This window comes from Naegleria lovaniensis (assembly GCF_003324165.1).
Source record: "Naegleria lovaniensis strain ATCC 30569 chromosome Unknown tig042, whole genome shotgun sequence".
NCBI lineage: Eukaryota > Heterolobosea > Eutetramitea > Acrasida > Naegleriidae > Naegleria > Naegleria lovaniensis.
In genome coordinates this window covers 306,950-320,822 of record NW_025407863.1, presented here as the reverse complement: position 1 = coordinate 320,822, position 13,873 = coordinate 306,950, and the positions used below count along the sequence as shown (strand labels likewise).

Here is a 13,873-nt window from a genome sequence, read left to right as displayed (position 1 = left end):
TTTTTTTTGATGATTTTACAAAAAAAAATGTCTGTTCCTCCACCACCTCCATCCCTAGATCAAATCGTCAAAAATCAAAAAGTATTTTTCAAAGCTCAATATTCATTGAAAATTCAAGAGCCGCCACCAATATCTGGCAATCACACTAAATCATCGAATGATACATTTGTGAAGACTGATGGGAAGGATGTTCTCAGTAAACGAATTCAAATCGCGACACATTTTCATACTGGATTGAATTGTGGAAAGGGATGTATGATTTTCTTGGATCATGAAAATGAACTCACTCATGCAAATACATTGTTACAATTCGGAGGTACTCCTAATGAGAATCGATCTTTGACATTTGGCTGTGATGATATTTGTATTTAATTTTAACCTCTCATTATAATACTACCACTTGTCATGAATGGCAAAAATTACAAATTCCTTCTCACTCTCATAATTCACAAAATAAGGCTGAAGCCAGTGAAGAGTCCTCTCTTGCATATTCGAAAAGATTACAACGAATTTTTGTCATGACCTATTTCAGTCGTATTCATTCGTTGTGTTTAAAAACTTTAACTTGGGACGTCCTTCATCTCAGTTTACCATGTAGCTACAACAATTGCTTGTACAACTATATGGATCAATACCTTCTCGTTTCGTACTGCATAGGTTATGGAGAGACTCAGTTTGTTCAAGTCCATATGGATGAAATTGAAAAAGTGCTCAACATGTCGAAAAACAATTCCACAACGTCTTTGAACTTGGATTTTAAAGAATTAAATGTTCTTGTGTGCAGAGAAATTGCACGAGGAAAATTTCTTGCAGTACCAAACTCAATGTCTGACCACCATTCACACCTCTCAACTACTCAACAAGATCAGGATTACAATATTTATGTTTGTGGAGGAATTGATCGAAATGCTTCCATTGCTTCTGAAATTGAATCCTTGTACCGTGTGAATGCCATCAATAATTCTGATATTACAAAAGAAATATATTTGATCCAGAATTATACTCTGATTCGAGAATGCACCATTTCATGTCCATCATTCCTCAACATTCCACACAACTCTTTGCCTCCAATAAGGACGAAGAATTTCACATGGACATCATCATACGCTCCTCATTACGTTTTTTCACAAACCCTCAAAAAGTATCTTATTTTATGAATACGACATTACAGCAAATTTTGACGATATCGAGTTTGGGAATAGTATAACTTTTGGATCTCATTTGTATAATTACAAATATGGAACATTGAAGAGATTGGTACACAACAAAATTCCAATTCATCTTCTTGTTTCGAATGCTGTTCTGGGAAATTCCGTGCGACCATTCCTTCATTGTTATGTCAATGAAAAAGATGGAAGAAAGATGGGAGTATTTGTTGCCAACAACCGATTGTTGTATTTACTTAATTTGGATTATATGAATCCTAGGTTTTGCTTTCGTTTTGCAGACACAACGATGAAGGATCAATTACGAACGCTGTGTGACATTACAATACGAACAGGAGCAGCATCATTGGAACATTATGTGGTTGACAAGCAGTTGGGAATGCTTCCTCAACAAGTACATGCTCAACCAGGCAATGCTCAACACGGAACAAATGGAAAGAAAAGAAAGAGTACTAATAAGAACGATTGTGAGTTGCAATAAGGCCATTCAAGAAACAACACTTTAAATGACGAGAATCAAAGAATTTTCAACTACCAAATGAATGTGACACACACGGCATGCATGGTAAGATCCATTCTATACACTCATGGTATGAACTTGAGATGGCCTTAAATGGTTCATGGATGAGGTCCAACTGTAGAGAGCCACCATGGAATTACAATGATCACTGTAAGTGGAGGGAACGAATCTGTCGTTAGACATTCGGAAAATTAGCACCTTGCACAATGAATAGAAGACGTCTCATACACAATCACAACAACAAGAAGATATATGAAAATAGGAGAGAATGCAAGTACGACTCGAAGTCATGACTTTTAGAGAGCACATTTCTGTCCATTCTCCACTTCAATCAAATTCCTCCTATCCATGTTCTAATTTAAGTGTGTGTTGGCCAAAGTCAACAACGATGTTCGAAGGTGACTCATAGATAATATAACCCTCTCGAAATACAAAAGAAAGATACAACAATGAGCATGTTAGTGACTCTTGGACTGACTCCAACTGCAGCATCATCAACACCATCGAGTAGTGGCACTAGTAGTGGCAGTGGTTTGATAAGTAGTAGTACAAATACGATGGTGGCCTTGAGCAGCAGTATGATTCCTCGATCCATTGCACGGCCACTCGTCTCATCATCCGTTGTTCAATTCCATCCAAAAAGCAGCTCAACAACAACAGTTCTACCACTTGGATCTAAAAGTAAGGTACCAAATAGTGCCATCATCAATTCCAACAACAAGAGTAGTAGTAGTAGTAGTGGTACTCTATCTCGTCGGAACAAGCCGAGCAGTCATCAGAACTCTACTAACTCCCAAAAACAATTTTCTAAGCCTATTAACAGCACAGCAACAACAACGTTGAAAAGTAATCATCCTACGAGCACATACGAGTTCCTCCAATGCAATTCCAAACGTTTAAAGTATCTTGGCTACAAGCTCCATGTGTTCCTGCTCTCCAGTATTCGATGGAGCGTGATGATTCTATCGGGATGTATGGCTGGTAATATGATTTCAACATTCCTCCCTCTCTTTTTCATTCTTTGCTTATGTGTGGGTATTTCCATTGTATTTGTTGCCATTATGAAGACTTTGGCACCTTAACCATGATGATGATTTCCAAAAACCCGAAATTATTAATCTTTATTGTCCAATCATTTTCTTCTAACTTGTATAAAATTGAAAACAAATTTGAATTCTAACTGTGAGCTCTTCCACCATACAATTCCCAGGTGGAATCATCCTGCTACCACAACTCAAATTCAAAATGCCTTGATATTAATAAAATAATTTAAGGTAAAAGTTTTTGAATCAATCAGAACAAAACAATAAAATCATTGGCCAACAACAAAAAAATGAGCCATCTTCAAGGAATATCAGCACATCGAATATTGTGCGTTCATCGGCATCGGGAGTGCATATTGATGGTACGTGGTGCATGAGGATAGTGTGTTTATTGGTTCTATTTCATTGAAACGATTTTTTTGAATTCAATAATTGGATGATGAACAACTTGGTTGTTAAATTAATTTTGAAATTATTGTACCGTGATGATGATTATTCATACACCACTACTATGGAATGAAATAGATCACTCACCAGTAACACATTCACCTGCAGGAGCCTCTCCATTTCCGCAATCATTTCCACCTTGCGTAGATATCAGGTCTAAATTCCATGAAATGTTAAAGAATAATACTACCGATTTGGCAGTGGTTGGAATTTCTCTTCTTACAAGCGTGATTGAACATAGCAAGGCATCTACCATGTTGGAAATTACTCACGAACTCAACAATGCGACCCAAGAAATTCTCAGAGTTGCAAGAAATGATTTGAAAGAATTTCCACACTTCTTCTCATCGAGCATTACACTCAGATCTGCATGTGATATTTATCAACGCTTTGTTACAAGACAATTTTTGGAAATTCAAGATTTTGGAGCTTGTAAAAAAAGATTAACAGAAAGAGGAAAATATATTCAAAGTTTAAGTGCTCAATCCAAGGAGAGCATCAGCGAATTATTCAGACCTTTTTTCTGTAGAGACAATATGCAAATTATGCTTGTTGGAGGATACAGCGAAATGATTATTACTATTTTGGCCTATGTCACTACTCATGTGAATCATCAAAGTGCATTCCGTTTCAAGAGCGTTCTAGTTCCAGAAGGAAGACCTGACGGAAGCGGATATCGTATTGCTAAAGCTCTATCGGCATATAACATTCCTATCACAATTATTACAGATGCCAGCATTGCATATCACATGTCTAGCAGCGATCTTGATTTTGTGTTAAGTGGTGCTGAGGGAGTTGTTGAAAGTGGCGGTATTATTAACAAGATTGGAACCTATCAAGCTGCAATTTTGGCAAAAGAGCACAAAAAACCGTTCTATGTAGCAGCTGAGAGTTTTAAATTTGTCAGGCAGTACCCTGTTAATCAACAAGACCTTATTGAGAAAATGGAAAATGGATCAATTTATTATATCAACCAACCTGAATACAAGATGATCCCAGCACTTGGATTCTCAGACATGACTCAAGAAGAAGTTCAAAACACATTGTTGTGCGAGGAGTCTGTTCAAATCAGCAATCCAATTAGTGACTTTACGCCACCAAAATATATTACCATGTTATTCACAGATTTGGGTATTTTGACACCAAGTGGAGTCTCTGATGAATTAATCAAATTATACTCATAATTCGCTCAAAATTCATACATAAAACTGCAACAGTGTTTCTATCTATTAACTGCGACTTCATTGTTCGAAATGGTTTTCTCGCTGAGTAATTGGGACCTGGATTGTAAATGAGTGTGAATGAACAGTCTTCAATCCTTTTTCGATTTATTAACTTCAAAATCCTCAACTTGCCAACCCCAATTTTCTCGCTCAAAAGGAGGTGTGACATAAATTGGTTCATGTATCGTTTTCTTTGCTGTTGTGGTAATGGAAGAACTTGCGTTGTGCTCTGTCTCATCATTGATATCTTTTTCAAAATTAAGCAGAAAAGGTAAGTTAGGGACAAGCTCATCAATCAGGGAGGAGGCACTACGGGCCACCTTAAAATTCGAGAAGGAGCCAACCAATAACATTTCAAGCAATGGAAATCGCCATAAGCGATCAATTTGATTTTCATCCAATAAATAATATTCTCCCATGGAGTCAATAAAGGCCTCATCAATTTTTTGACCAATAAATTCAACAATTCTATTTGAAATGTCATGTTTGATATCGAGAAACGATTGAGATTCTCCATTAGCTTCATCGAGCCTCTTTAATGATTCCGTTGTTGTTGATTCATTACTATGATCATTCAATGTCACCTTTGCGTGTTGTTGTTGCTGTTGTTGCAATAAATTGGGTTCCTTGTGAAGCAAATATTGCAACTTTACAAATTTAGTAATTAAAATTTCATATTCCGATCTTGAAAGACAAGTTAATGTATAAATATCTTCTCTTTTCCCATGATTTAAAGATGACGATGCAATACTGAATTCATCAAACACCTCATCTGTGTGTTCGCTAGTTCCGAGCGTATCATTCAAAGCCTTTACACTTCCAAATCTCTTCTCCAAATCCCGAAATAAAAATCTACTCAGCAATACATTGCCATTCACTGTTCCCAAAGATATGGGATCTTTCTTTGCCAAAATTCTTCCCTGAATGATCGGAGTGATGAAATCCTTGTTAAATATTTCTCGAATGTTGATCTTGCTCATTTTTTTTTGTAAACTATTTAACAATTCTTTACGAAATTAAGAATGTGCATGGACACTCCAAAATATATTCGAATGATTCCATCTGTGGTTGTCATAAGCATTACAAAAATTCATCAATGTCAATATTCGAAATGACAATATCCAATAAATTCTTCTTTTGTCGTTTGTTTTGCATGTTTGGTGCATTCACATTCTTCACAATAGGTCGATCATTCTCATCGGTTGGAACATTCTCAATCGAGTGAGCTACTTCCATTCCTTTGATCACTTCTCCAAAAAGTGTGTGCTTATCATCGAGCCATGGTGTTGGTACAGTCGTGATAAAGAATTGAGAACTATTGGTATTGGGTCCACAATTGGCCATGGAGAGCTTGCCTGGACGATCGTGTCTCAAACTTGGAGAAAATTCATCTTCGAATTCTTTACCAAAGATGGAAGTTCCTCCTGTACCGTCACGATTGTCATTGTCACCAGTTTGTATCATAAAGTTCTTAATTACACGATGGAAGATACAACCATCATAATATCCATTAAGGGAGAGCTGTGTAAAGTTTTCGACTGCTTTTGGACAGACATCAGGGAATAATCGAACTTGTATGTCTCCAAACGAGGTGTGAATGGTGGCGATTTTGGCCATCTTGCCGACCTTTTGCTTGCTTGCCACCGATGATGAGGCCTCTCCAATCGCATTAGCAATTTCCATTTCTTCTTTCGATGGCTTCTCGTTGAAAATGTCTCTTCCAAAGGTGACACTGGAAGTAATGTAGGCATATCGTTTGTGAACAGAACTGGTCAACTCTTCATCTTCAGAGGGTTCTCGTTTAGTGAATAGATAGAAACGATTCTTCTTGTAGGCTGAACAAAATAGAGTGGGATCGAAATATTCAAGCTTTGGGCCGCTGGTATCATCTCCAGAATCTGACATGGTGAATATTTGGGAAACTGCAGACCCTTCTGATTTCTTGGCATTGTTGATTTTTGAAAGCTCTGCTCTGGACATTTTTATAATGGCTTGGAAGAGTCCAATATGGAGAAATCGTTCAGTGCTTTCAACTTTTCCTAGTAATCGTTCGACATGATCGGTTCTCAAATTTCTAATCTTGATTCCAAATATTGTCGGATAAATTATAAAGCTAGAACTTTCGTCAAAAAGAATATTAGGTGTAGCGTGATAGTCTCGTAAAGATGCATTCGCTGTTTGTTTGTTCGATGAATGTTTGCTATCGATCAATTGCTCAATTTCATGTTCTATGGCAACTCGACGACCAAAATCAAAGTTTTCCAAAGCATACATTTCTATATCGTTTGTTTCTTGTCTCACTTTTGTTAACAAATCTTTAGATTTAGTAATCTCGTCAGAAGGAAATTGAGATGATTCAGGTGAAGAAGTAGCAGCTTCTTCCAAGTGGCGAATGAAATTTGGATTGGTTGCTGCTTTTTGTAGATTTTCTTGAAATTGTAATGTTTCATCATAATCCTTAATTAACTTTCCAGAAAGAAAATTAAAGACTCGAATGTGGCCATCTCGGCACAAGACAGCAAACTTCTTTCCATCCTCAGAAATGTCAATGCTGATTGCATAGGTTTTTGCCTTAGCCAACTCAAAGAGAGAAGTTTCAGACTTGTACTTGAATGTGAATAAATTACTAGAGTGGCCTTTGGCCAGGTTCATGTAGCTAGAGCTTTCTTCTAGGGTTGGAAACTTTCCAGTGTGAGGATTCCAATACTCGACCATTCCCTTCTCGTCACAACTAATCATGACTCCAAATACCGAATTATATTTGCAGCATGTAACGGATGATCGATGAATCATAACAGATCCAGAAACATTATACTTGTAAACGGGAGGCTTCATGGATGAGTCTGGATCAATGGGATCATAAAACTCAATGGCTCCATCCTCAAAATAAACGCCAAGCAGAGTATCTTTAGCACTACCTTGTTTTTTCGACACAAAACAACACATGTGCAATTGGCGTTTAGATGATGTTGCATCATTCAACGATGAGGATGCAGCTCCTGTTGATGTAACGTCTTTGGCGAAGCTAAATACATTAATCATGTCAAAGTTTGTCACATCATAAATCTTCAAGTCATATCTAGACATGCTAGCGCACAACAGGCCATCTGATGACATGGTACCATATGTTAGAGGACCCATAACTGAAGTTTTGTGTGCCACAAAATGTTTCACAAATTCAATATTATCCATTGTCTTTCTCCAAAATTTAACATGACCATCTCTTGACATGGTAATAATGAAAAAACAAGAGCTTTGTGATGATCCAATGGCAGTGGCTTTTGCTGGAGGTGCCACCAAAACAAAACACACATGGTCTCGATGCATGTAAGACCATTCATACATTAATCCTTCAGGTAGTTGTTGTAAATGCAATTGATCAACTTTCTCTTCTTTTGAAAGTTTTTGTGATTTTCCAAGTGCTGTACTTGCTGTATGCTCAAATTTTAAATTTTGCGTGGGCTCCAACTTTGTTTCCGACATTGGATATACTGAAGCAATGGAATCTAAATTTTGATCAGAGGGAAGCGGCTCGTTGTTAGGTAAGCTAGTAGGAATCATTGGTCCATAATCCTCATCTTCTTCATCATCATCTTGATTTGTATTATTCTGAATAATTGGCTGCGGTTGTCCTGTATTATTGTTGTTTTGAAAATTGTTTGGTATCGTTGGTCCGTAATCATCTTCCTCATCTTCATCCTCATGCCCTCCGACAGTTGGAATGGGCATTTGTTGAGGAGCATTCTGTTCGGATTTTCTCTTTTTAACTTCTTGCTCATCATCCGATGAAGAATAATAAGATGAAGACGAGCTACTATCTTGTTCACTTTCCGATGATGAATCTTCTTCCTTCTTGGATTTTCGTTTCATTTTTTTGTGTTGAGATTCTTTAATAAATCAAAGTTGAACCTGAAGTTTAAAACTTTATTTGTAAATTTGAATTCTATTATTCAAACTATCGGCAACATATAATTCACCGTTTCGAGTATTGATGCAGATACCAGTTGGGTTTTGGAACTCATTTTGACCACATCCTTTTGCCCCAAAGCATTTGACAAACTCGCCACGGTGAGAGAAGACCTGAATACGATTATTGCTTGTATCACAAACGATAATGTTTCCTGTAGGTTTGTCAACTGTTAAGCCTGTTGGATAGAGGAAGTCTGAGCTCGAAATACCCTTTTTACCAAACATGTAAATAAAATCATCTCCATTCTTTGAAATAATTTGAACTCGGTTGTTCTGATTATCACACACAATCAAAAAACCGTCTCGATTGGACACTGCAATGCCATGTGGAGAGTTGAATTGCATAGGACCCTTTCCTTCTCCTCCAATGTGTCTTATAAATTTACCACCTCGTGTTAATAGAACCACCTTAGTGTCGCTCACAAAAACATTACCATTCGATTCATCGACGGCAATGCCTTTTGGTTTCACAAATATTTCTGACGATTCAAGGGACCAAACGAGAGCATGAGTATGCAAGCTATACTTGTAGATTCCATGATTTTCACATGACACAATAAAAGTATCGTCTTTCTGATCTACTGCAATGCAAAGTGGCTTGTCTGGTGTCTCGATGCTGTACTTGTATTCCTTTGTGAACAGATCAAAGGCTTGTATTCTCTTATTTTCACTGTCTGCCACTAGCACAAGATGGTGTTCTGGAGAGATTTTAACATCCACTGGATTATTGAATTTTCCAGGCTCGTTCGATGGTGGATGGCCTCCAATGGTTCCTGAATGGAGAAAATTTAATCGGAACGAAACAATATTTGTGGTTGATCGTTCAGCTTCGTGTTGAGCAATTACTTCTCTGGAAGGACTCAAGTGCATGGACATTTTGTTGTAATATCGTGTAAGAATGAGAGGAGGTGTTTGTGTTGTATAAAGAGAATATGAACAATTTGAAATGAAATATCAAATAGAGAAAGCAAGTAAGCTTGTGATTTTGAATTTCCAAAAAAACTAAATATGTGATGATTGTTGCAGCAGTGTTAAACAGCTGTGTGGTTTTTGAAATTGATTTTGTTGTTTTGATCAAAATCCGGAAAACCGAGTCGGTCGCGATGGATCACACAGTAAGCTTCTTCAAGTAGAGGAGAAGTAGTGGTGGTGTTGTTGTTTTTTTATAGGATGAAAATCGGCATTTTGCTTCCTAGGAGCAGAAGGAAGCAGGTATACCGCATGAGTAATCAGAAAATAAGTGCGGTCAAAAATAAGACGTTTATCTACCATCGAAAAATACCGTCGATTAAAATACTGCTGGACGAATACGGATGGAGAATATCCCTGGTTAAAATACTGATGGATATTAACCATGGCATCAAGGACGACATAATACAACAGGGCAATTACATGTGCATAATACTGGTCATCAAAATACCGTCGGAAAAGTAAATGAGGAAAATACTGACCGACGAATATATGACATATTTTACTGCTCGACCAATACTGTCGGATGAAATACCACTGGCAAGATATGGACGGAGAATAATATTGACAAAATAATGATTGAAATTAATTATGATAACAACGACGGACAATACCTTCGGATTGGTTCGGATGAAAGTACCACGAATTATTTTCATCGATACTTTGTTGAATAAGACTTGTTGATTTTTGAAATATTTAGAAAATTAATATTTATTTACAAAAATTATAACAAAATGCAAATTGATTCAATTGCCACTTTAACCCAGATGGCAATGAATAGCAAATACAGCTACATTTAGACTTGACTTTGCTGATATCTATTGCTGATAGCATTAGTTGTGGAATGCATTTGAGGTGATACATATAGGAAACGTTATCCATGTGTTTCACTTCAAAGATCAAGGAACTAAGAACTACCTTATCAGTTACTTGTTTAACGAACGCAATGTTCATTTCTCCTTGATCCGTTTCAAATAGGACAAAAATGTCTTTTTCAAGCTTGAATTCTGGTTCTTTTGCTCTTGGTATCAATTTTCTGCATTGAGGATATTTTGTAAAAAGAGCTTTCATGACCATTTCTCGTTCAGAAGCCCTTTTTTCAAGCTGTTTTTTGTTACTTTTGTCATTGAATTGCTTGTACGTGGAATGTTTTAACTCATAGAGGAGAGTCCAAAACCAAGTAACATGACCAATATCATCGACATCCTCAAATATATGACAGCCTGCATGAAAGTTTGGAAATTTACACTTTTCGGATCCAAAACAGTTTCTATATGCAACTCGCCACGCTACATAGAGTTTCTCGGCTTCTTTTAAGTCGTGGTCTGTATGGTCAAACCGCAACAATCGAACAAAATACTGCAAATGTAAAATCCAACACTCATATAGTTTTTGTCTCTTCTCCAAAGTATTATCTGAATATTTGGTATTTAGGAATAGAAATTTGTACCAAATTGGAGCGCTTATTGCTATAAATTCAAGCATCTCTGTTCCGGATAGTTTGTCAATATCACTGTACATTGTAATCCTTTTGCCATTCGGCAACCTTTCTCTCTCACAAACATCCAAAAAATCGTCCATGATTGTTGAGTAATGAATTGCTTTCATTGTTCTTTTAAATTGGGTTCGAAAAGTTCCTTGGATCTCTAAATGGAAAAAATCAATTAAGGCTTTGTGAAATGCATCCACAGTATTAGGATATTTTAAAAAAGGATTATCTATGATATGCAGAACAGGTAATTCTCGTAATTTTTGCGTTATTTTCGCTTTAGATAATTTCAAATCTTTGAATTGCATTTCTTCCCATATTAAGGGTTTAAAACCCTTGTCCTTTGTTCTGTCATTTGATCTTAAATCGATGCTATTAATAACAGTGTTTGCTTCAAATATATTTCTTTTCTCGAAATGCGTGACATACTTTGGATCTTCTATCGTAGACGCTCCAAATAAACAATCTGGTGTTTTATGTTGATTATCATAAATTCCTTCACAACGGCTACATTCTTCTTTCATGAGTTGCAAGGAATACATCTTCTCGACTGTGTCCCATAAAAACCCTGCAACAACAATCTGAAATTTTCTAGACTCACCTGTAGAGGGATCTTCTATTTCAATTATCTCCCCATCAAGGTGATTAATTTCTTTCATCAAATGGCTTGTCATTGTCCAAAAATCGCAGTGAGTTTTTGAGAACCCAAGTAAGCTTATAGATTCAAGTTTTCTCATGAAGTCGCTATTGAAATTCAACAAACTTGAGTACACTCCACATGTTGATGTTGACTTTGTTCTGAATTTTACAAAATCGTCCACATATATCAGCATCACAAGAGGGAATATATCACTTTGACACTTCTCCAAAATTTTGTTGAATATTTTAGATTGAAATGGTTGCTTGGTTGCAAACTGTTGTTGATGCTTTTCTCGGTTGAGACATAATTGGTTGACCAAATACGGATCCATTAACATGTTTCGAATAGTATCTTGTACAGAGTAAAGGATGAAATTATCATTGAACTGCATGGGTTTTTGGGGATTCAAATTATTTCCTCTTGCTTTCAAGGTATCATAGCTCACAAATAATTTCATCAACTCAGGACGGTCTTTAAATGTTGATTTCAGCATTTGAATCATGAAATTATATGCTTGTTTAGAAATTCCAAAGTGATTGATTAACATAAAACAACATAATTCTTCAAAACTTTCAAAAGGGTGATCTTTAGGGAAGTGAAATTCTTGTTCATGCTCGCACGAGTGATTTGATACATATGGCATAGATTGTTTCAGTTTCTCAAAAAATTCAAATATTGGAAATGGTGTTTGTACTAAATTCTGCACGTCAGCAGTGAGAGCTTCTAAGTTCATCAATAAACCACCAATATCACAACCTTCCTCCATAACAACCACTCCTGTCGTTTTCTTGTTGTTTTTTTCGTCATCCATTTTATCCTCATGTTTGCGTTTTTTTAAAAACGAACACAAATGACCACAATGATTTTTGATGATATGAGAATAATAATGATCAAACTCTGTCGTTTGTTCGGAACAACACTTGAAAACGGGGTTCTGAGCTTCATCTTTGTTTGAACATCTTTTCATGTGTTTTAAAAAATTGGATGCATGAGAGTCGGAGAAGCAATCTTTGCAAAAAGGACAAGTGAAGTAAGTTGTGCCGCATGAAAAACAAGTGCATTTGATAGAGGGATTCAAGGTTTTACACTTTGCCGAATTATGGATATACAATTCCAAATCATGTACATTGCACTTGTGGCACATTCTCAAGGAAACCATGTCAAAGAATTTGGATTCGGCCTTGTTCTGAAGCATGATATTTTTTTTTGTAAAGAAAACGCTTCCTGTGCGCGCTCGATCTGAACTCGCTTACAAAAACTTCTCTCCAATAGTTTCAAAGTTGACCCGTTTAAATATTTTCAAAAATCAAAACAAAAAAAAACCAATCATAATGCCAACTGACACTGTAAGGGGTATCAAGAAGAAACGTAATCGAAAAAACATTTCTTATATAGCTCCATCATTAAATATAACACTTTTTCAAGAAAGCAAGCAATTCTTAACTCAGAACAACGCAAGGTTTGTTTCTTGTCAATATTTCTTGGTGATCATTTCTTTCCATGAAGCATCAAACAATGTTGTAAATTGAAATTTCATTCATTTCTCTCCCAAGTAAGTTGTAATGTTGTTCCTATAAATTTTAATTCTTCAGATCTGTTCTAATCCCCAAACACAAGAGCAAAAGCTTCAACTTTCAGACACAGTGGTTACTCATGTTAAAACATTTTGTTCAAGTCTTCCAAACTATAGTATTCTTTCAGATTGTGATAAATCCCAGGTAGATGAAATAGTAAGTTGTGTTTGTTATTTGTTTGACTAAATTTCACAACAATCGTTTTTAGTTGATAAAGATATGCAGGAAACATATAAGTCAAATATTTGTGAACGCAAAAAAGAAGGCGAAACTTCGTAGAAGATCTGGAGTCTCAAAAAGCAAAAATTCAGACAACCTTTTTGACTTTGAAAACGACGAAGATGTGTATGACATCAATTCTGAGGAATATAAATTGTATCAAGAGCATTTACGTAAATCATCATCAGCGAAAATGAGACGCTCAAGACCTGTCAACCCTGCCAACGTTGTTGAGTTGTAAATTATGATGCCAATAAAATTTAAAATGCATTTGCAATAACAATTTTAAATCAAATATTGAACCAAAAAAATTTCAAATTGAATTAAAATAAAATAAGAAGATTTCTATCATTATCGTCGATAGTAACAGCCACAGGTGTTGTGGTAGGTTATTTCAACAGTATTTCCGTCGTTATTTCGTTCATTAAACCTCCATTATTAGAATATTTAACATGATGCTTCTTCCGGCTGTATTTTGTGTCTTGGTGGATTCTTTTCGTCAGTAACTCCCGACAGTATTTTTTATCTCGAGTTTTACCGTCGGCTGTACCTGCGGAAACAAGCTTGAATCACCTTCGAAATAACAGACCGCAATAAGGAGACACTACTTATGC

The 13,873-nt window shown here is 36.2% G+C and overlaps 7 protein-coding genes across 7 annotated transcripts; 3 read left to right on the top strand and 4 right to left on the bottom strand.

Annotated features, from left to right (window-relative positions):
• Positions 1-27: 27 nt before the first annotated feature.
• C9374_010367 (uncharacterized protein) lies at positions 28-372 on the top strand (the record flags this gene model as incomplete). Its single annotated transcript, XM_044685903.1, has 1 exon — positions 28-372. The coding sequence occupies one exon, from the start codon at positions 28-30 to the stop codon at positions 370-372; it is 345 nt and encodes a 114-aa protein (XP_044544167.1).
• A 344-nt stretch (positions 373-716) lies between these two features.
• C9374_010366 (uncharacterized protein) lies at positions 717-1,647 on the top strand (the record flags this gene model as incomplete). The annotated part of the gene is made up of 2 exons (XM_044685902.1): positions 717-1,029; positions 1,172-1,647. 2 exons carry the CDS (start codon positions 717-719, stop codon positions 1,645-1,647), a joined length of 789 nt encoding a protein of 262 aa, XP_044544166.1.
• Positions 1,648-2,135: 488 nt separating this feature from the next.
• Positions 2,136-4,360, top strand: C9374_010365 (uncharacterized protein; the record flags this gene model as incomplete). The annotated part of the gene is made up of 3 exons (XM_044685901.1): positions 2,136-2,717; positions 2,968-3,091; positions 3,255-4,360. The coding sequence occupies 3 exons, from the start codon at positions 2,136-2,138 to the stop codon at positions 4,358-4,360; spliced, it is 1,812 nt and encodes a 603-aa protein (XP_044544165.1).
• A 128-nt stretch (positions 4,361-4,488) lies between these two features.
• C9374_010364 (uncharacterized protein) lies at positions 4,489-5,379 on the bottom strand (the record flags this gene model as incomplete). The annotated part of the gene is made up of 1 exon (XM_044685900.1): positions 4,489-5,379. The coding sequence occupies one exon, from the start codon at positions 5,377-5,379 to the stop codon at positions 4,489-4,491; it is 891 nt and encodes a 296-aa protein (XP_044544164.1).
• A 100-nt stretch (positions 5,380-5,479) lies between these two features.
• On the bottom strand, positions 5,480-8,269 carry C9374_010363 (uncharacterized protein; the record flags this gene model as incomplete). The annotated part of the gene is made up of 1 exon (XM_044685899.1): positions 5,480-8,269. The coding sequence occupies one exon, from the start codon at positions 8,267-8,269 to the stop codon at positions 5,480-5,482; it is 2,790 nt and encodes a 929-aa protein (XP_044544163.1).
• Positions 8,270-8,323: 54 nt separating this feature from the next.
• C9374_010362 (uncharacterized protein) lies at positions 8,324-9,244 on the bottom strand (the record flags this gene model as incomplete). The annotated part of the gene is made up of 1 exon (XM_044685898.1): positions 8,324-9,244. The coding sequence occupies one exon, from the start codon at positions 9,242-9,244 to the stop codon at positions 8,324-8,326; it is 921 nt and encodes a 306-aa protein (XP_044544162.1).
• An 804-nt stretch (positions 9,245-10,048) lies between these two features.
• Positions 10,049-12,277, bottom strand: C9374_010361 (uncharacterized protein; the record flags this gene model as incomplete). The annotated part of the gene is made up of 1 exon (XM_044685897.1): positions 10,049-12,277. The coding sequence occupies one exon, from the start codon at positions 12,275-12,277 to the stop codon at positions 10,049-10,051; it is 2,229 nt and encodes a 742-aa protein (XP_044544161.1).
• Positions 12,278-13,873: the final 1,596 nt, after the last annotated feature.